The 23,527-nt window shown below is 45.4% G+C and overlaps 1 protein-coding gene across 2 annotated transcripts in view; it reads left to right on the top strand.

Annotated features, from left to right (window-relative positions):
- The window catches only part of DCP1A (decapping mRNA 1A), a 233,182-nt gene extending 217,945 nt beyond the window's left edge, over positions 1-15,237 (top strand). For both annotated transcript variants that reach the window (XM_063940808.1, XM_063940807.1), the window contains one exon: positions 9,673-15,237. In XM_063940808.1, coding sequence (XP_063796878.1) covers positions 9,673-9,753 — 81 coding nt within the window. In that variant the 3' untranslated portion in view covers positions 9,754-15,237. The remainder of the gene's footprint in view (positions 1-9,672) is intronic.
- Positions 15,238-23,527: the final 8,290 nt, after the last annotated feature.

The following is a 23,527-nucleotide window of genomic DNA, read 5'->3' as shown; positions in this document are numbered from 1 at the left end:
GAAAGGTACTGGTTAGCCAAATAACAGCAGTATAAGGAGCAGGTTGTCTACAGACATAGGAAACACAAAAGTATTGCGCCTATGTGGAAACTAGTGAAGAGAGGCAGTAATATAATATAGGGGAAAAATTTTTTTTTTCCTCCCACTATCTGGAAAACTTGCACCTGAACAGTGATCACCTGCACACCTCAGGATACAACCGTTACTGCCCGACACTCACCGGCATTAACGGCAAGCAGCCAGCATCCTGAATCAAGCCGCAAGTTCCGAGCGGCGATTGTGACCAGCGTACATCACCTTCCCTCCCGTAGACCACCGGCGGACGGTGCACGTCCAGGTGGTCCAGGAAGAGTTTCTATCTTTCAGCTGGACTCACGAGGCGGCTTCCATCTAATTACCGCACACCTGCTCCTTTCCATATTCTCTCACGGTCCTCCGTTGGTGAAGTGTTTGCAGGATATTCAGTGCAAATCAGCGTGGTCATTTGCACACACGTCACTCATCCTCCGGTCTCAAATAACTTTGGGCACAATTTGGACTTACCCGGGGACGCTCGGGTTTACCAGCCCATATGGAGAGGTAAAACTATCACACACAATTGATTTTTTATGTTTTTTATGCTGGTTATTTATATTGAAGTTGGCTCTCTTCACGTGCAGCAAACGGTGTTTTCACATGAAGTATCAATAGCTGTAGCTACAGCATCTTCAAGGACTGCTACATATTGTTATATTTGAACTGGTACATATTGTTACATTGGAATTTCACAGCAGCTATTCCAGCAAGCTAATCTGATTCAGGACTCATCGTAACAATCCAGTAAAATACATATGTCCATTCACATACACATGGTTAATGAGTAAATTTCTGATTAATATATTTATACATTGGTTTTTTCAATTGGTAAAAGATTTTATTGGATCTTTGTGAATATTAAACATACATTTTATTAATTCATCTGACTCTTTGGTTGTACTGAACCTGGTTAATTGTGGTGTTAGGATGTCATGAGCGCCTCTATTTATCTCTCTATCCAGTAATATAATATATAGTGTTCATTCTAGCACCCTGCACTGTCACAGCCCGTGCAGTTTTTCTTTCCTGCCTGGGGTATCACTCTACTGTAGTTCTTCTAGCACACTCTGGTCTGTATCTCAGCACTGAGATACAGACCAGAGTGTGCTAGAAACACCAGAGCGCAGATTGACACCCTAGGCAGGAAAGAGGAAATGTGCAAGTTGTGACAGGTGCAGGGTGCTAGAATGAACACTATAATAATGAGAGACATGTATCTTTGCAGATGATACTAAACTGTGTAGGGTAATTAATTCGGAAATAGATGTGGAGTCTCTATAGAATGACTTCTCTAAACTTGAAATCTGGGCGTCTAATTGGAGAATGAGGTTCAGTATAGAAAAATGCAAAGTTATGCATTTCGGGACTAAAAACAAACTTGCAACCTACATATTAAATGGGGAAAACCTAGGGGTAACAGTATTGGAAAAAGATTTGGGGGTACTCATTGATAATAAGATTTTAAACCTACCGGTAAATCTTTTTCTCCTAGTCCGTAGAGGATGCTGGGGACACCGTAAGGACCATGGGGATAGACGGGCTCCGCAGGAGACATGGGCACTAAGAAAGAACTTTAGGTATGGGTGTGCACTGGCTCCTCCCTCTATGCCCCTCCTCCAGACCTCAGTTAGAGAAACTGTGCCCAGAGGAGACGGACAGTACGAGGAAAGGATTTTGTTAATCCAAGGGCAAGATACATACCAGCCCACACCATACACACCGTATAACTAGAGATATACGAACCAGTTAACAGTATGAAACAACACAGCATCAGACCGAGACTGATGAAAACTGTAACATAACCCTTATGTAAGCAAAAACTATATACAAGTCTTGCAGAAGTAGTCCGCACTTGGGACGGGCGCCCAGCATCCTCTACGGACTAGGAGAAAAAGATTTACTGGTAGGTTTAAAATCTTATTTTCTCTTACGTCCTAGAGGATGCTGGGGACTCCGTAAGGACCATGGGGATTATACCAAAGCTCCCAAACGGGCGGGAGAGTGCGGATGACTGCAGCACCGACTGAGCAAACAGGAGGTCCTCCTCAGCCAGGGTATCAAACTTGTAGAACTTTGCAAAGGTGTTTGAACCCGACCAAGTAGCAGCTCGGCACAATTGCAATGCCGAGACCCCTTGGGCAGCCGCCCAAGAAGAGCCCACCTTCCTAGTGGAATGGGCCTTAATCGATTTTGTTAACGGCAATCCAGCCGTTGAATGAGCCTGCTGAATCGTGTTACAGATCCAGCGAGCAGCAGTCTGCTTTGAAGCAGGAGCGCCAACCTTGTTTGCAGCATACAGGACAAACAGTGCTTCTGTTTTTCTGACCCTAGCCGTTCTGGCTACGTAAATTTTCAAAGCCCTGACCACATCAAGGGACTCTGAATCCTCCAAGTCTCGTGTAGCCACCGGCACCACAATAGGTTGGTTCATATGAAAAGATGAAACCACCTTAGGCAAGAATTGAGGACGGGTCCGCAATTCCACTCGATCCATATGGAAAACCAGATAGGGGCTTTTATGAGACAAAGCCGCCAATTCCGACACTCGCCTAGCCGAAGCCAAGGCTAACAACATGACCACTTTCCAAGTGAGATATTTTAATTCCACTGTTTTAAGTGGTTCAAACCATTGCGACTTAAGGAAACTCAACACCACGTTAAGGTCCCAAGGTGCCACCGGAGGTACAAAAGGAGGCTGAATATGCAGCACTCCCTTCACAAAAGTCTGTACTTCTGGGAGAGAAGCTAATTCCTTCTGAAAGAAAATGGATAGGCCGAAATCTGAACCTTAATGGAGCCTAATTTTAGGCCCAAATTCACTCCAGTTTGTAGGAAGTGAAGGAAATGGTCCAGATGGAATTCTTCCGTAGGAGCATTCCTGGCCTCACACCAAGAAACATACTTTCGCCATATACGCTGATAATGTTTAGCTGTCACGTCCTTCCTAGCCTTTATCAGAGTAGGAATGACCTCATCCGGAATGCACTTTTCCGCTAGGATCCGGCGTTCAACCGCCATGCCGTCAAACGCAGCCGCGGTAAGTCTTGGCACAGACAGGGCCCCTGTTGTAACAGGTCCTGTCTTAGAGGAAGAGGCCACGGATCTTCTGTGAGCATTTCCTGCAGATCCGGATACCAGGCCCTTCGCGGCCAATCTGGAACAATGAGAATTGTCTGTACTCCTGTTTCTCGGGGATGAGAGGAAGAGGAGGAAACACATAGACCGACTGGAACACCCACAGTGTCACTAGGGCGTCCACTGCCACCGCCTGAGGGTCTCTTGACCTGGCGCAATACCTCTGTAGTTTTTTGTTTAGGCGGGACGCCATCATGTCTATCTGAGGCAGGCCCCACTGACTTGCAATCTGTGCGAAGACTTCCTGATGAAGTATCCACTCTCCTGGACGTAGATCGTGTCTGCTGAGGAAGTCTGCTTCCCAGTTGTCCACTCCCGGAATGAACACTGCTGACAGTGCGCCTACATAATTTTCCGCCCAGCGAAGAATCCTGGTGGTTTCCGCCATTGCTACTCTGCTCCTTGTGCCGCCCTGGCGGTTTACATGAGCTACTGCGCTGATGTTGTCTGACTGGATCAGAACCGGTAGGTCGCGAAGCAAAGTCTCCGCTTGACGAAGGGCGTTGTATATGGCCCTCAGTTCCAGGACGTTGATGTGAAGACAAGTCTCTTGACTTGACCAAAGACCTTGGAAGTTTCTTCCCTGTGTGACTGCTCCCCAACCTCGGAGGCTCGCGTCCGTGGTCACCAGAACCCAGTCCTGAATGCCGAATCTGCGACCCTCTAGAAGGTGAGCACTCTGCAGCCACCACAGGAGATATACCCTGGCCCTGGTGGACAGGGTGATCAACTGATGAATCTGTAGATGCGACCCGGACCACTTGTCCAGTAGGTCCCATTGGAAGGTCCTCGCATGGAACCTGCCGAAAGGAATGGCCTCATAAGATGCCACCATCTTTCCCAGGACTCGAGTGCAGTGATGCACCGACACGTGTTTTGGCTTCAATAGGTCCCTGACCAGAGTCATGAGTTCCTGGGCCTTCTCTATCGGAAGATAAACCCTTTTCTAGTCCGTATCCAGAATCATGCCTAAGAAGGTCAAACGAGTCGTAGGAACCAACTGTGACTTCGGGATATTGAGAATCCAGCCGTGTTGCTGTAACACCTTCAGTGAAAGTGACACGCTGTTCAACAACTGCTCACGTGATCGCGCTTTTATGAGATCGTCCAAGTACGGGATAATTGTGACACCCTGCTTGCGCAGGAGCACCATCATTTCCGCCATTACCTTCGGGGCCGTGGAAAGCCCGAACGGCAACGTCTGAAATTGGTAATGACAATCTTCTACCGCAAATCTCAGGTACGCCTGATGAGGTGGATATATGTTAACATGAAGGTATGCATCCTTTATGTTCAGGGATACCATAAAATCCCCCCCCCCCCTCTAGGCTGGCGATGACCGCTCTGAGCGATTCCATCTTGAACTTGAACCTTTTCAAGTATAGGTTCAGGGATTTTAAATTTAAAATGGGTCTGACCGAACCGTCCGGTTTCGGGACTACAAATAGGGTTGAGTAATACCCCCTCCCTTGTTGAAGCAGGGGAACCTTGACCACCACCTGCTGAAGACACAATTTTTGAATTGCCTTTAAGACTATCTCCCTTTCTGGGGGAGAAGCTGGTAGGGCCGATTTGAAAAACCGTCGAGGAGGCGCTTCTTCGAACTCCAGCTTGTAACTCTGGGAAACAATCTCTATTGCCCAGGGATCCACCTGTGAGTGAACCCAGATGTGGCTGAAAAGTCGAAGACGCGCCCCCACTGGGGCGGACTCTCTCAGCGGAGCCCCAGCGTCATGCGGTGGATTTTGTAGAGGCCGGGGAGGACTTCTGCTCCTGGGAACTAGCTGTGGTTTGCAGTTTTTTTCCTCTGCCCTTACCTCTGGCAAGAAAGGACGATCCTCGTACTCTCTTGTTTCTATTTGACCGAAAGGACTGCATTTGATAATGTGGTGCTTTCTTAGGCTGTGAGGAAATATAAGGCAAAAAATTTGATTTACCTGCCGTAGCAGTGGAGACCAGGTCCGAGAGACCTTCCCCAAACAATTCCTCACCCCTGTAAGGTAAAACCTCCATATGCCTCTTTGAGTCGGCATCACCTGTCCATTGCCGGGTCCATAGGACTCGTCTAGCAGAAATCGACATAGCGTTGACTCTAGAACCCAGTAGGACAATGTCTCTTTGACCATCTCTCATATATAAGACAGCATCTTTAATATGACCCAGGGTTAATAAAATGGTATTCTTATCCAGGGAATCAATGTCCGTCGATAAGGTATCTGTCCACGCTGCTACAGCGCTACAAACCCAAGCCGACGCTATCGCCGGTCTGAGTAAAGTACCAGAATGTGTGTAAATGGACTTCAAGGTAGCCTCCTGCTTGCGATCAGCAGGATCCCTGAGGGTAGCCATATCTTGGGATGGCAGCGCTACCTGTCCTTAGCCGAGAAAGGATACGCCATAAGAACCCTTTTGGGAATCTGCAGTTTCTTGTCTGGAGATTCCCAAGCTTTTTCACCTAACTCGTTAAGCCTCAGCTTTCTTTCCCTTAAACATGTGTACCCTCGTGTCAGGGACAGAGGGGTCATCAGTGATATGCAGTACATCCTTTATTGCAATAATCATATATCGAATACTTTTAGCCAATTTTGGCTGTAACTTTGCATCATCGTAGTCAACACTGGAGTCAGAATCCGTGTCTACTATTTTGGATAGTGGGCGCTTTTGAGACCCCGAAGGTCCCTGCGACATAGGGGCAGGCAGGGGTTGACTCCCTGCATGTTCCCTGGCTTCAGCTTTGTCCAACCTTTTGTGCAATAAATTCACATTAGCACTTAAAACATTCCACATATCCATCCAGTCAGGTGTTGTCGACGGAGATACCACACTCATTTGTTCCACCTCCTCCCTAGGAGAGCCTTCTACCTCAGACATGCCGACACACGCGTACCGACACACCACACACTCAGGGCATCCTCTTATCTGAAGATAGTTCCCCCACAAGGCCCTTTGGAGAGACAAAGAGAGAGTATGCCAGCACACACCCAGCGCTAATGACCCAGGAAAAAACACACTATATGTTTACCCAGACAGCGCTGTAATATCTATTTTGTGCCAAATTATGTGCCCCCCCCCCCTTCTTTAAAACCCTCTTTCACCGTGGTTAAGCAGGGGAGAGTCCGGGGAGCTTCCTCTCAGCGGTGTGCTGTTGAGAAAATGGCGCTGGTGAGTGCTGAGGAACAAGCTCCGCCCCCTCAGCGGTGGGCTTCGGTCCCGCTTAAAAATTCAAAACATGGCGGGGGATCTCTCTTATATACAGTGCCCAGCCTGTATATAAGGTTATTGCCACCTTTGGAGGTCCATATTGCTGCCCAGGGCGCCCGCCCTGCACCCTTACAGTGACTGCCGTTTGTGTGTGCTGTGTGGGAGCAATGGCGCACAGCGCTACCGCTGTGCGTTACCTCAGTAAAGATCTGAAGTCTTCTGCCGCCTTTGAAGTCTTCTTTCTTCACATACTCACCCGGCTTCTATCTTCCGGCTCTGCAAGGAGGACGGCGGCGCGGCTCTGGGACGAACTGCGGGGTGAGACCTGCGTTCCGTTCCCTCTGGAGCTAATGGTGTCTAGTAGCCTAAGAAACAGAGCCTAACATTAAAGTAGGTCTGTTTCTCTCCCCCCCTGAAAATAAAAAACCTAACAAATACTTTCTTTTTCAGGAAAACTCAGGAGAGCTCCCTGTAATGCACCCAGTCTCCTCTGGGCACAGTAATAAACTGAGGTCTGGAGGAGGGGCATAGAGGGAGGAGCCAGTACACACCCATACCTAAAGTTCTTTCTTAGTGCCCATGTCTCCTGCGGAGCCCGTCTATCCCCATGGTCCTTACGGAGTCCCCAGCATCCTCTAGGACGTAAGAGAAAATAGGCTTAATAACCATATACAATGTCAAAGTGCAGCAAAGAAGGCAAGTAAGGTGCTAGCGTGCATAAAACGGGGAATTGAGACAAGGGACGAGAGTGTAATCCTGCCGCTGTACAAATCATTGGTACGTCCGCACCTGGAATATTGTGTTCAGTTTTGGGCACCACATTATAAAAAGGATATCTGTGAATGGCGGACTCTGTATATGCATTTAAACACAGATTGGATACATTTCTGACTAAAAAAGATAACCAAGGTTATAGCATTTAAAATATGGACATTGATAATCTGGAAGGAACATGATTTACAGTGGTTAACTAGACATAAAACAATGTGCAGATGTATTAAACCTGGAGAAGGCACAAGGAAGTGATAAATAATAATAATAATAATAATTTTATTTATATAGCGCTCTTTCTCCAACAGGACTCAAGGCGCTTTACAGACATCAAAAACAATGCACATGATACAGAGGATTTGAGTAATACAACAATAGACAAGCAACACAGACATAAAAGAAAAATCTTAAGTCCACAGAAAGCATAACGCAGGATTGGTGAAGGCATTTTGGGTAATAATTTCCAAGGGTTGTGTATTCCACCCTTATAGGTACCAAGTGCAGCAGCCACCCTGGGCGCTAAGCGTAGGATTACCCAGGTGGAATAGTCTACCCCTAGAAGAGATGACACAAAATGGGGGTGATTTCAGAGTCCTACAGTTTAGAGTAGGGTTCCAACAAAACCACAAGGTCCATGTATTTTTCATCCCATCCACAAGTGTACCATATGGGGCAGCCATGTTGGGCGCACTTTGAAGGTTACACTGTGGGAGGTGAGCCATGCAAGGGCCAAGTTCATATATGGGAAAACTGATGCTTATGTAATAGTATGTACCCTGCATGTAGGGCATGATGGAAAGGTGTGCAATCAGTGGAGGTAAACATTACAGGAAAAACACATGGTGGGTTGGAAGCGAGCAATGGAGAGAAAAAAAAATAAAAAACACAATAGCAGGTAACTAGTGGCAGAAGTCGGAGTGGGATAACATTTTGATCAGATCTTAGTTAGGGTGGGTATGAGAATGAGGGGGGCATACTCAGACGCAATGGGGATGTCCCTGCTGATCCCGGTCCTGGTGCTCTTCCCCCACAGTTCCCTGTTCATCTTGATGGTTAGGCCCAGGGACAGACTTGATGTTCTCAGACAGAGAGGTTGTAAGCCTGGTCTTGGTGTTCTCATGTTTGAGGCGAGGAGAGGCCACATAAAGTTCCAGAGTTTTTAGGTTGTAATGCAGGCCTTGTGTTAATTTGTAAGTTTGTTTGCCTTCTGTTTACCTTCGGTTTAACACAGGTATAACACTGCTATTGATATTAGCTGCCACTTAATAACTAGCCACTTCATATACTAGTCACTGCAGCGTCCTTATAGGCCGGGCGTCCTATACTATACTGGTTAAGTAAGTCTACAAACACATGCTCTTTGTGATTACACCCCCCTCCCCCACACAGCAACCCTCAACCAAAAGGTGATAATCAACTACCAACTGTGAGATCACTAAGCCCCAGTCAATCACAAGGTTTTTGCTGACTACAGATATTAATCCACTTAACAATTTACCAAATATATCTTTTAGCAAAAAACACAGTGATCAGCTCTCTGCTGTAGTTACCAAATATATCTTTTAGCAAAAAACACAGTGATCAGCTCTCTGCTGTAGTTACCAAATATATCTTTTAGCAAAAAACACAGTGATCAGCTCTCTGCTGTAGTTACCAAATATATCTTTTAGCAAAAAACACAGTGATCAGCTCTCTGCTGTAGTTACCAAATATATCTTTTAGCAAAAAACACAGTGATCAGCTCTCTGCTGTAGTTACCAAATATATCTTTTAGCAAAAAACACAGTGATCAGCTCTCTGCTGTAGTTACCAAATATATCTTTTAGCAAAAAACACAGTGATCAGCTCTCTGCTGTAGTTACCTGTTGGTGAAAAGGAGAGACAGGAGTCAATTCCAAATATCAGTTGAAGATGCAACCAATGAAACACAGGTATAACACTGCTATTGATATTAGCTGCCACTTAATAACTAGCCACTTCATATACTAGTCACTGCAGCGTCCTTATAGGCCGGGCGTCCTATACTATACTATAAAGCAGTGATAAGTGCAAGGTGATAAACGCACCAATCGGCTCCTGTCAATTTACATATTGGATTTGACTGACTGTGCATTATCACCTTGCACTTATCACTGCTTTATCACTTCTTTATCCCTTCTCCAGGTTAATACATCTGGCCCATTATTTCAACAGAGAAATTATAATGAACTCTGCTTAATACAGAATACAGGTTGAACCCAATGGGCATTTTACCGCTTTTCAACCTCAATAACTATGTTACATGATTTGATTATTATATTGTACATTTCATTACTGCCTTTATCACTGGTTATAAGTGCAGTACTTTTTATTTTATTAGGGTAAATGTTTCTTTTTTTCACAATTAAAATCATATTCAGCAGTCAAAACTATTACCAGTGTTGTCTTCGTTTATTGGGCAATCATTCCTAAACTTTGTTGTTGTTTGTTTTTTTGGTTTTTTTCCCCTAGAACGACTCCAGTTTTCTAAATACAGTCCATGATGCCTATTTACAAGTGGTCTCCAAAAGCATGGGCAGTGTCAAACTATAAGAAAGGAACGTGTTTGTGCCTCTCCTCCTCCCCTCACTATCCAACATCCAAAACAAGGACTCTGAGGGGACTGGCTGTATAATGAGTGCTGTGTATGGTGCTTTCCGGAAACCGCCAGCTGTGTGCTTTATGGGTTATGGTAGCATGCCAGCGATCTGTGTTTACATGGAGTATTATGCACAGAAATATTATGTCAGAGGTTTGTTGGAAAGATCTTCATGCTTTACTGGAACACCTGGGAAATATCACTTAAAGTATATAGCTGAAACAAAGAACAGCAACACAGGGTTTCAGAAACTCCTTTTTGTTTTATAGAGTTTTCCTTACCCATAACGTAACACTTTATTAAATTCCGCTCCATGTAGTGCCTTTTATAACAGACTGACTTAGTTTCGTCTTCCTCTTCCCTTCTGAGCAGTTTTGGTTTTAATATTTTAATAACTAGTATAAACTGACTGTAATTCCCTACAAGTCTCTTAACAAATAACCCTGTCACCCAAAGGCATTAGAACTTACCGTGCAGCTTGGCATAGCATGACAAGAAAACAGATACAGTATAGTCATGGTGCCCACCTCTGTGTGCTAGAACCTGCTATGCTGCAATACTAGATACTGCGAAACAGTCCTGGTAACTAAACGTTAGGCTTCCAAGACGCTTTGTCGCAGGACCCTGCTGATTACATATTTAACCACCTGCATCTTCCTTACACCTCCGCTGGAAATGTTCTATTTTATGTATATGCTACAGGCTATTTAGAGTAGGGTGTAACAGTTATGCCAGTTGGACTAAATCATGATCAGGCCAGTAATACAAATCCAAGGTCTTACTTATAGTATCTGTATTCTGTGCCCACAGAATGGATGTTGGGAGGCAACAGGCTGAGGACATATTACTTCTTTTTTTTTTTATATTAACAAAAAGCAATTCTCTTTCGGAATAAATACACAATTTGGTATAGAGGCAGTCTGAATATTAATATTGAAGCAGTAAAGAATTATCCAAAGTGACATGTCAACTTAAGTTTTTTTTTTTATATATCATTGATAGGGAGACTGTTTTATCACATTTAGCCAACTTTTTAACATTTAGTTCAGTCAGTTCCAATTCAGGCACATGCTGTTACTATACACCAAGGTATTCTAAGCAGGATATTTGGGGAAAAATATTAAGAGCCCAATTTAAAAAATATGGTGTTTTGAGCAATAATATTGGTAATACATAATTATACCCATCTTTAGCACTGTACTCATTTTAAGAGCCACTTGAAATAATAATATCCTTATTTCAAGTGATAGAAGTTCTTGAATGCGTCTGCAGTGAATGCTCCTAGTGAGAAACTGCAAATTCAGATTTCGAGTCCGGATTCCATTCACTAATGTTAAGATTTGGATACAGATAAACAATAATTTAGAGCAATTTATGATAGACCGAAGATGTTTTATATCCTGCTGCAGTAACCCTTTAAAATCCATGTTTTTTCAGTCTTCCCCGCCTCATAAAATGGATTTCACAGAGTAACGTTAGCATAGGTCAAGATATATATTGATTTTTATTTTTTTAGTTCCATTCCTTAATTGCTGCTAACATTTCCTTGACTTAATTGCAATTATTTTAAATAGAAAACAGTATAGTACAGAAACTGTGTCTTAACACCCTACAATGGCATGAGGGGGGTGAAAAACGGAATGCGTTTATGAAAAGGAAAAAAGTTAGTCTGGGTGTAATTTAAGCAAAACAATACTTTCAGTGCCGGATTAGCCCATCGTGCAGCTGAACTACAAGCACCATCAATGTATGTTTTAAAATGTCTCTGTTTTATGTTTGAATGTAGCAACTGTGGAGAGACTTGGTGGAAAAGTGAGCTGTAAATTGATGGGAGGCTTACCATTGTATTTGCACAGTATATGTGAAACTTGCAAGTACTGCATTTATATAGCACTGTGTTTCTGCCTAGCAGTAATTAGAATTGATAATTATACCATTATTTGTCGATGCTATGAGTGGACCTTCACACCGCAGTCCATGTAAAATAAGCTTTATATGGAGGCAGAAGCGGTATCTCTAAGCATCTGAGTAGCTCTACTGAGAATACCTACAATGTTACATCACACACAACATATTCAGCAATGTTATAGTCCATTTGTGGCATTTATTGCAGGGCATAAAACAAAATCACAAGCGTAATGCGTTAAACACTGGGCTGTATTTGTCCACATTTCACAGCTGCGATTTCCCAGAGCATTGTGAATATCAAAATGTGGGTGTTTATGGAAAGTAGCTTTTATTCAATAATGTTGTACAGTAGTTTTGTTACAAAAAATATTTATTATATTGTAAATGTGGTCTTTGGTCTCTAACTGCTTTATCTTTGTATATAACCCGTTGATTAGCTTTTTAACACAGTACTAAATGATGCAACGGGAACAGTATGAAATACTGACGGTTGGGATGTCGGCCGTCAGTATACAGACAGCGGCATCCCGGCCGTCAGTATGCCGGCAGCGGGGCGAGCGCAGAGAGTGGGGATAGTCCCTGTGAGCTGGGATTCCGGCTGGCGGCATTGTCAGCAGTCGGGATTCCAGCATCGGTATCCTGACCGCTGGGATACCAACTGCCGGCAATTTAACTGCATCCCAATGCAACAGCCCAAAATGTACACCCCGCTCCCTTCATTTGTACATATAATCTAACGCCGCTCCTGTATGAAACTCTTCTAAACTACATTTATTCTGGTAAATTTAAGGCACACCACATACGTACATGACTGTTTATTTTCTGTATGGCCTTCAGAATAGTTACCAGCCTGTCAAAATGATGGAGCAACTTAACCATAATGTCAGCGCCAGCAGCTGCACGCTCCTGAATGGAGCAACAATTAACTTGCTACATCGGACGCCATCTAGTGGCTGCCGACATGCAAAACACTTGAATTAACCCCATAGAGGTGAGGAGCAGCGTTAGTCTTTTATTATATAGGATGTTTCCTAGTGCTTTTCTTGTGGATCTGTCTGGAAGATGTCGGCCCAAGTTATTGTTTGGTAACATTGACAGTTTTCTACCAATCTTTGTGAGTAGTTGTAGTGTGTTCAGGAACTAACAAATCATTGAGAGCAGGTCCCGGTGAGATCGATAGACGCAGATATGCAGACAGCGAAGACTAATAGGCCCCACACATTAGGCGATATAACTGAACGATATGAACGAAAACTCGTTCATATCGTTCAGTGTGTAGGCACCAATGATGAATGATGCGCGGCCCCGCGCTCGTTCATCGTTGGTGCCGGGTAGCTTATACATGCAGGCCAATATGGACAATCTCTTCCATATTAGCATGCACTGCTATGGAGCGAGGTGACGGGGGGGGGGAGTGAAGAAACTTCACTCCCCCCTGTCTCTGCCCCCTCGCTGCCGGGTCGCCTATCGGCCGTCGGGCAGCTCGGCGGCGGGTCGCCTAATGTGTAGGGTCCTTAAGTTCACGTTTTACTAAACGTTTATAATAACAAAGTGAAAATAAACTACTTGGAGACTTAAACACATTTTCATTTGAAAAGGGTGCTGTTTAATTACTGTATCTTTGTAATTCTTTTCCCTAAGCAATATTTAGTGCTGCATCTTCATGATTTGAGAATGATCTGTGAAGGGAAATGAACACTGTTTGGATCAACAAAGGAAAGTTTTATTTGTTGCCTATTTTAGTCTGGATTGTTTCAGACGTAGGGCTAAATTTATCAAGCCTTGGAAAGTGATAAATTGCACGGTGATAAAGTATCAGCTAATCAGCTCCTAACTGTCTTTATTCGAACACAGTCTGTAACATGGCAGTTAGGAGCTGATTAGCTGGTAATTTATCACTGTGACATTTATCGCTCTCCAAGACTTGATAAATCTGGGCCTTAGTTAGGATCACAACAAAATAGCATTATAGCTTTAGTGATGTTTCTGTATAATGTGCTGAGCAGTGTAATTGTACACCTGCAGACATCCTCTAGAGATGTAATGAGCATATATATGATTTTTGGGGATTTTTATTTTAAAATGATTCTCTTTTCATCTGACAGGAGTATCAATAATATATTTAATTCATTCTACAGCTCAAATGTAAACCATAGCTGGTCTTGGATGTGTTCCTTTTATTTGTCGCCTTTCAAACCTTTTGTTAAGAGATTGCTCCCTGAGCTGTAAACCATTATTGTTGCTTTCTTGTACTTTAGTCTTTAAAAAAGCCTTTAGTCCTTTTCATTATTCATGGGAAGATTAAAAAAAAAAAAAAAATGCTGCAATCGTAAAAGTCACTTAAAACAATCTGGAACCATTAAGTCTGTTGATAAGGCCACAAACGTACCAATATTCTTTAACTTGTGGCATTTTGTGGCGGAGAGAAGAATTATGGCCAATTTCAAGTATAATGAAAAAAATAAAATTATATATATATACAGGTTGAGTATCCCTTATCCAAATATTCCGAAATACGGAATATTCCGAAATACGGACTTTTTTGAGTGAGAGTGAGATAGTGAACCTTTGTTTTTTGATGGCTCAATGTGCACAAACTTTGTTTAATACACAAAGTTATTAAAAATATTGTATTAAATGACCTGCAGGCTGTGTGTACAAGGTGTATATGGAACATAAATGAATTGTGTGAATTTAGACACACTTTGTTTAATGCACAAAGTAATAAAAAATATTGGCTAAAATGACCTTCAGGCTGTGTGTATAAGGTGTATATGTAACATAAATGCATTCTGTGCTTAGATTTAGGTCCCATCACCATGATATCTCATTATGGTATGCAATTATTCCAAAATACGGAAAAATCCGATATCCAAAATACCTCTGGTCCCAAGCATTTTGGATAAGGGATACTCAACCTGTGTGTATGTATGTATGTATATATATATATATATATATATATATATATATATACATACATTTTAAAACCTTCACAATGCAGAATGCAATCCTTGAATGGGATCTCAGTATGTATTATTGTGAATATCCGCTAAACTGTTCTATCTTTTTTAGTTTTTAATAGTTAGCAAGATAAAAATAAACCATTTATTTAAACACACACATTTTATGAGTTCTAAAGTAGGGTGTTCACAGTTGCATTAAATACAGTATTTACCTAGATCTGTGATGGCTAACCTTGGCACTCCAGCTGCTGTTGAACTACACATCCCAGCATGCCCTGCTACAGTTTTGCTATTTGGCCATGCTAAAACTGATGCAGGGCATGCTGGGATGTGTAGTTCAACAACAGCTGGAGTGCCGAGGTTAGCCATCACTGACCTAGATCATTGGGTAGTTTGAATATTTCATCACCATTTAAGCATACGAAACATACAGGTGCCCAAATACAGTGTGGATATACTTTTTACAAATTGATGTACAGTTGCAATTATTTAAAACATGTTTATGTGCAGTTTTACATGTAAAAACTTTCTATGTTTGCAAATATATATTTTTTAATTCTAAATAAATTTGAGCATCTTAGTCTGTTTTATTTATTTCCCAGATAATACAATTTTTTTTAACCATTAAAAGGGGTTGGGTTCAGGATACCGACGGTCGGGATCCCGGTGGTCAGTTTGCCGATGCCGGGATCCCAGCCGCCAGAATGCCGGCAGGGGTGCAAGCGCAATGAAGCCCCTTGCAGGCTCGCTGCAGGTTCTTTTCCCACTCTATGGGTGTCGTGGACACCCTCGAGTGGGAATAACCCTCGGCCCCCTGCTGGCATTCTGGCGTCCGGGATCCAGGCGTCTGTATGCTGACTGCTGGGATCATGACTACATCCCATTAATAGAACACTTTGTTTTCAACATGTCTAACAAACAAAACATATGGTGCTAAAGCAGGTATTTCTGTTACTGCTATTTTGGGTTGTTACAGGAATCTCTGTAGGTTTGGCTTTTATCAGAGTACTAACACACAGCTACTGTACCAGTGTGTTATCCCAACATTTAGTGGTTTGCCTTCCAATGCCGTAAATGTTATGATTGTTCCAGATTGGAATGACATATCTGCCATAACGCTCGTTGTGTATGCACGATTTGCAGGTGCCCGCAGTCGCTAGCAACATTGCCCGGTTAGCCCTGCTGCATGGCCAACCGGGCAATAATGCTTGAGACCGCAGCATGTGTGATGAAGGAAGGAGCAACATGTTTATCTTACGTCCTAGAGGATGCTGGGGTCCACATTAGACGCGTGTCCGAATTGGGGGCTTTATCCTGTAAAAGCCCTTACTTGATCTTCCACGAAGATAGAGCTGAGCTCCGGACACGTCAACAGTTTCTTCCGAAGGTTGTGTCGGCATTTCATAGCAACCAACCTATTGTGGTGCCAGTGGCTACTGACTCCTCAATTTCATCAAAGTCCTTGGATGTCGTAAGGGCTCTGAAGATATATGTGAAGAGAACTTCTCGTCACAGAAAGTCGGACTCTCTGTTTGTCCTATGTGATCCCAAGAAAACTGGGTGTCCTGCTTCTAAGCAGACTATTTCTCGCTGGATTCGGTTCACTATGCAGCACGCTTATTCTACTGCAGGATTGCCGTGTCCAAGATCTGTTAAGGCCCACTCTACTGCCCGGGGTGTCTCGGCTTTACAGCTTTGCCGAGCTGCTACTTGATCAGGGACGAGCACGTTTGCAAAGTTCTACAAGTTCGATACCTTGGCCGCTGAGGACCTGAAGTTTGGCCAATCAAATCTGCAGGAGCCTCCGCGCTCTCCCTCCCGTTCTGGGATCTGTGGTACATCCCCATGGTACTAATGTGAACCCCAGCATTCTCTAGGACGTAAGAGAAAATAGGATTTTAACTACCTACTGGTAAATCCTTTTCTCTTAGTCCGTAGAGGATGCTGGGTGCCCGCCTAGCGCTTCGTGATCCTGCAGTGGTTACTTTGTTCAGTACTGCTTAGTTCTTGGTTTAGTACTGTTTTGTTACTTTGTTAAGTAATATTCGGGGTCATTCCGAGTTGATCGTAGCTGTGCTAAATTTAGCACAGCTACGATCATGAACTCAGACATGCCCCCGCCCCGCAGAAGTGCAAAGGCATCGCACAGCGGCGATGCCTTTGCACTTCAAGAGTAGCTTCCGGCCAGCGCAGCTTTAGCGTGCTGGCCGGGAGCTACTCGTCGCTCCCTGGCCCGCAGCGGCTGCGTGTGACATCATGCAGCCGCTGCGGGCCACTCCCCGCATGGTCCGGCCATGTCTGCGTTGGCCGGACCACGCCCACGAAATGGTGGCTAAACGCCGCTGTTTCGCCCCCTCCCGCCCATCGACCGCCTCTGCCAATCAGGCAGAGGCGATCGCAGCGCCGGGTGGCTATGCGCCCGCGAACTGCGGCGCCGGCGCGTTTCTGACCCGACCGCTACGCTGCAAAAAACTGCAGCGTGCGATCGGGTCAGAATGACCCCCATTGTTCAGCCGTTGCTGATGTTTCAAGCTAGTTAGCTTGGTTTGCCTTGTATGTGTTAGCTGGTGTGAATCTCGCCACTATCTGTGTAAAATCCTTCTCTCGAAGTTGTCTCCTTGGGCACAGTTTCTAGACTGAGTCTGGTAGGATGGCATAGAGGGGGGAGCCAGCCCACACTCTCAAACTCTTAAAGTGCCAGTGGCTCCTAGTGGACCCGTCTATACCCCCATGGTACTAATGTGGACCCCAGCATCCTCTACGGACTACGAGAAAAGGATTTACCGGTAGGTAATTAAAATCCTATTTTTAGAATCTTCAGATCAGTGCCAAAATAGTCTCTGGGAAGTAGAGCCCTGCCTGGAGTAGCTTCACAGTCTACAGGGTGCTGCAGCCAGGGCACGGTGCCATGGCACTGATTGCTCACCCCCTAGTTGCGGCCCTGTTTCAGACTATAGGAGTCCACTAGTCATTCCAGATAATCTGTACTGCCAAAGTTCAGGGATGGGCCACATATCACTGGTAAGCACTCGGGACAGTAAATTAATAGAAACGGTAGATTATGATATGTAGCTCCTGCGCGCACACTGGGCATGAGTCAACGCAGCTTGTTATATGGCTGCAAATAGTTTTAGCAAACTTAGTCATTCAGATGGATCTTGGCTAGATCTCTATTTGCATGACATGGGTGTTTGTGGGTGGCAGCTGGCCAGCAATGTTGCTGTTGCACATGAACTCTGACTAATGGGAGTGTCGTGTAAGTGTAGCTATACTACCGTGCTATTCTCAGTCATGCGAACAGAGAAGGGAAGCCGGTATCTTTTTACACTGCACATGGAACAGGAGCAAGTGCCCATACTAGTGCTCCATATACATACATGTTACGCCAACACAGTAGTGTTCCTCATACACACACAATACGTCCACACAGTAGTGCTCCTTTTATACACACACACACATTACGTCCACAGAGTAGTGCTTATTATACACACCTACACGTTACACCCACACAGTAGTGCTCCCCATACGCCACACTGCATAGTGTGAAATGTATAAACTGTGTCTACACAGCACCTGCAGAATTCAGAGAGCCACAGCCGCTCCTCTCCTCCCGGCCTAATACTTTCATTTGGTGCTGGCGGGATAGTCACATGAAATCAGTCCCCACTCTCCTGTGTATAGTAGCTGGAGTACCCGGCGTTGCCCGGGATTTTAAGAATGTTTGTTTCCAAAAATAAATGTAAATATTAAACACACAGTATAAATAACATTGTAGATAGCTGAATACCTGTGCTTCGCTACGGGATGAGGATGGGAAAAATAAGAATTTACTTATCGATAATTCTATTTCTCGTAGTCCGTAGTGGATGCTGGGAACTCCGTAAGGACCATGGGGAATAGCGGCTCCGCAGGAGACTGGGCACAAAAAGAAAAGCTTTAGGACTACCTGGTGTGCACTGGCTCCTCCCCCTATGACCCTCCTCCAAGCCTCAGTTAGGATACTGTGCCCGGACGAGCGTACACAATAAGGAAGGATTTTGAATCCTGGGTAAGACTCATACCAGCCACACCAATCACACCGTACAACTTGTGATATGAACCCAGTTAACAGCATGATAACAGAGGAGCCTCTGGATAGATGGCTCACAACAACAATAACCCGATTTGTTAACAATAACTATGTACAAGTATTGCAGATAATCCGCACTTGGGATGGGCGCCCAGCATCCACTACGGACTACGAGAAATAGAATTATCGGTAAGTAAATTCTTATTTTCTCTGACGTCCTAGTGGATGCTGGGAACTCCGTAAGGACCATGGGGATTATACCAAAGCTTCCAAACGGGCGGGAGAGTGCGGATGACTCTGCAGCACCGAGTGAGAAAACTCCAGGTCCTCCTCAGCCAGAGTGTCAAATTTGTAAAATTTTACAAAAGTATTTGACCCTGACCAAGTAGCAGCTCGGCAGAGTTGTAGAGCCGAGACCCTTCGGGCAGCCGCCCAAGATGAGCCCACCTTCCTTGTGGAGTGGGCTTTTACAGATTTTGGCTGTGGCAGGCCTGCCACAGAATGCGCAAGCTGCATTGTACTACAAATCCAGCGAGCAATAGTCTGCTTAGAAGCAGGAGCACCCAGCTTGTTGGGTGCGTATAGGATAAATAGCGAGTCAGATTTTCTGACTCCAGCCGTCCTGGAAACATATATTTTCAGGGCCCTGACAACGTCCAGCAACTTGGAGTCCTCCAAGTCCTTAGTAGCCGCAGGTACCACAATAGGCTGGTTCAGATGAAACGCTGAAACCACCTTTGGAAGAAATTGAGGACGAGTCCTCAATTCTGCCCTGTCCGTATGAAAAATCAGGTAAGGGCTTTTACAGGATAAAGCCGCCAATTCGGACACACGCCTGGCTGAAGCCAGGGCCAACAACATGACCACTTTCCATGTGAGATATTTTAATTCCACAGTGTTGAGTGGTTCAAACCAATGTGATTTTAGGAAATCCAAAACAACATTCAGATCCCAGGGTGCCACTGGAGGCACAAAAGGAGGCTGTATATGTAGCACTCCCTTAACAAACGTCTGGACTTCAGGCACTGAAGCCAGTTCTCTCTGAAAGAAAATCGACAGGGCCGAAATCTGGACCTTAATGGATCCTAATTTTAGGCCCATAGACACTCCTGCTTGCAGGAAATGCAGGAATCGACCCAATTGAAATTCCTCCGTCGGGGCCTTTTTGGCCTCGCACCACGCAACATATTTCCGCCAGATGCGGTGATAATGCTTTGCGGTTACATCCTTTCTGGCTTTTATCAAAGTAGGGATGACTTCGTCTGGAATGCCTTTTTCCTTTAGGATCCGGCGTTCAACCGCCATGCCGTCAAACGCAGCCGCGGTAAGTCTTGGAACAGACAGGGTCCCTGCTGGAGCAGGTCCCTTCTCAGAGGTAGAGGCCACGGGTCCTCTGTGAGCATCTCTTGAAGTTCCGGGTACCAAGTCCTTCTTGGCCAATCCGGAGCCACGAGAATAGATCTTACTCCTCCCCGCCGTATAATTTTCAGCACCTTGGGTATGAGAGGCAGAGGAGGGAACACATACACTGACTGGTACACCCACGGTGTTACCAGAGCGTCCACAGCTATTGCTTGAGGGTCCCTTGACCTGGCGCAATACCTGTCCAGTTTTTTGTTGAGGCGGGACGCCATCATGTCCACCTTTGGTTTTTCCCAACGGTTTATCATCATGTGGAAGACTTCTGGGTGAAGTCCCCACTCTCCCGGGTGGAGGTCGTGCCTGCTGAGGAAGTCTGCTTCCCAGTTGTCCACTCCCGGAATGAACACTGCCGACAGTGCTATCACATGATTTTCCGCCCAGCGAAGAATCCTTGCAGCTTCTGCCATTGCCCTCCTGCTTCTTGTGCCGCCCTGTCTGTTTACGTGGGCGACTGCCGTGATGTTGTCCGACTGGATCAGCACCGGCTGACCTTGAAGCAGAGGTCTTGCTTGGCTTAGAGCATTGTAAATGGCTCTTAACTCCAGGATATTTATGTGAAGTGATGTCTCCAGGCTTGACCACAAGCCCTGGAAGTTTCTTCCCTGTGTGACTGCTCCCCAGCCTCTCAGGCTGGCATCCGTGGTCACCAGAACCCAGTCCTGAATGCCGAATCTGCGGCCCTCTAGAAGATGAGCACTCTGCAACCACCACAGGAGAGACACCCTTGTCCTTGGGGACAGGGTTATTCGCTGATGCATCTGAAGATGCGATCCGGACCATTTGTCCAGCAGGTCCCACTGGAATGTTCTTGCGTGGAATCTGCCGAATGGGATTGCTTCGTAGGAAGCTACCATTTTTCCCAGGACCCTTGTGCAGTGGTGCACTGATACTTGGCCTGGTTTTAGGAGGTTTCTGACTAGCTCGGATAACTCTCTGCCTTTCTCTTCCGGGAGAAACACCTTTTTCTGGACTGTGTCCAGGATCATCCCTAGGAACAGAAGACGTGTCATCGGGATCATCTGCGATTTTGGGATATTGAGAATCCAACCGTGCTGCCGCAGCACTACTTGAGATAGTGCTACTCCGACTACCAACTGTTCCTTGGATCTTGCCCTTATCAGGAGATCGTCCAAGTAAGGGATAATTAAAACTCCCTTCCTTCGAAGGAGTATCATCATTTCGGCCATTACTTTGGTAAAGACCCGGGGCGCCGTGGACAATCCAAATGGCAGCGTCTGAAACTGATAGTGGCAGTTCTGTACCACAAACCTGAGGTACCCTTGGTGAGAAGGGTAAATTGGGACATGGAGGTAAGCATCCTTGATGTCCCGAGACACCATATAATCCCCTTCTTCCAGGTTCGCGATCACCGCTCTGAGTAACTCCATCTTGAATTTGAACCTCTGTATGTAAGTGTTCAAAGATTTAAAATAGGTCTCACCGAGCCATCCGGCTTCGGTACCACAAACAGCGTGGAATAATACCCCTTTCCCTGTTGCAGGAGGGGTACCTTGATTATCACCTGCTGTGAATACAGCTTGTGAATGGCTTCCAATACCGCCTCCCTGTCGGAGGGAGACGTCGGTAAGGCAGACTTTAGGAAACGGCGAGGGGGAGACGTCTCGAATTCCAATTTGTACCCCTGAGATACCACCTGAAGGATCCAGGGATCCACTTGTGAGTGAGCCCACTGCACGCTGAAATTCTTGAGACGGGCCCCCACCGTGCCTGAGTCCGCTTGTAGAGCCCCAGCCTCATGCTGAGGACTTGGCAGAAGCGGGAGAGGGCTTCTGTTCCTGGGAACTGGCTGTTTGCTGCAGCCTTTTTCCTCTCCCTCTGCCACGGGGCAGAAATGAGGAGCCTTTCGCCCGCTTGCCCTTATGGGGTAATACGGCGTCTTTTTATGTTGAGAGGCTACCTGGGGTAAAAATGTGGATTTCCCAGCAGTTGCCGTGGATACCAGGTCCGATAGACCTACCCCAAATAACTCCTCCCCTTTATAAGGCAATACTTCCATATGCCTTTTGGAATCAGCATCACCTGACCACTGCTGCGTCCATAACCCTCTTCTGGCAGATATGGACAGCGCATTTACTCTTGATGCCAGTCGGCAAATATCCCTCTGTGCATCACGCATATATAAAAATGCATCTTTTAAATGCTCTATAGTCAGTAATATACTGTCCCTATCCAGGGTATCAATATTTTCAGTCAGGGAATCTGACCAAGCCACCCCAGCACTGCACATCCAGGCTGAGGCGATTGCTGGTCGCAGTATAACACCCGTGTGAGTGTATATACATTTTAGGATATTCTCCTGCTTTCTGTCAGCAGGTTCCTTAAGGGCGGCCGTATCCGGAGACGGTAGTGCCACCTGTTTTGACAAGCGTGTGAGCGCTTTATCCACCCTAGGAGGTGTTTCCCAACGTGCCCTATCCTCTGGCGGGAAGGGGTATGATGCCAATAACTTTTTAGGAATTATCAGTTTTTTATCGGGAGAAACCCACGCTTCATCACACACTTCATTTAATTCCTCAGATGCAGGAAAAACTACAGGTAGTTTTTTCTCACCAAACATAATACCCTTTTTAGTGGTACTTGTACTATCAGAAATGTGTAAAACATTTTTCATTGCCTCAATCATGTAACGTGTGGCCCTACTGGAAGTCACATTCGTCTCTTCATCGTCGACACTGGAGTCAGTATCCGTGTCGGCGTCTGTATCTGCCATCTGAGGTAGCGGACGTTTTAGAGCCCCTGATGGTCTTTGAGACGCCTGGACAGGCACCAGCTGAGTAGCCGGCTGTCTCATGTCATCAACCGTCTTTTGTAAAGAGCTGACACTTTCACGTAAATCCTTCCATAAGCTCATCCACTCAGGTGTCGACTCCCTAGGGGGTGACATCACCATTACAGGCAATTGCTCCGCCTCCACATCATTTTCCTCTTCATACATGTCGACACAGTCGTACCGACACACAGCACACACACAGGGAATGCTCTGAAAGAGGACAGGACCCCACTAGCCCTTTGGGGAGACAGAGGGAGAGTATGCCAGCACACACCAGAGCGCTATATATATGTTGGGATAACACCAGAGTGTTTTTCCCTTTATAGCTGCTGTGTATATTATACTGCGCCTAATTAGTGCCCCCCCCCCCTCTTGTTTTACCCTTTTCTGTAGTGCAGGACTGCAGGGGAGAGTCAGGGAGACGTCCTTCCAGCGGAGCTGTGAGGGAAAATGGCGCCAGTGTGCTGAGGAGATAGGCCCCGCCCCCTTCTCGGCGGACTTTTCTCCCGCTTTTTTCAGGAATCTGGCAGGGGTTAATATACATCCATATAGCCCTGGGGGTTATATGTGATGTA

This window comes from Pseudophryne corroboree, chromosome 9 (assembly GCF_028390025.1).
Source record: "Pseudophryne corroboree isolate aPseCor3 chromosome 9, aPseCor3.hap2, whole genome shotgun sequence".
Lineage (NCBI taxonomy): Eukaryota > Metazoa > Chordata > Amphibia > Anura > Myobatrachidae > Pseudophryne > Pseudophryne corroboree.
Note: the sequence above shows the minus strand (reverse complement) of the source record. Positions and strands in the feature narration are given on the sequence as shown.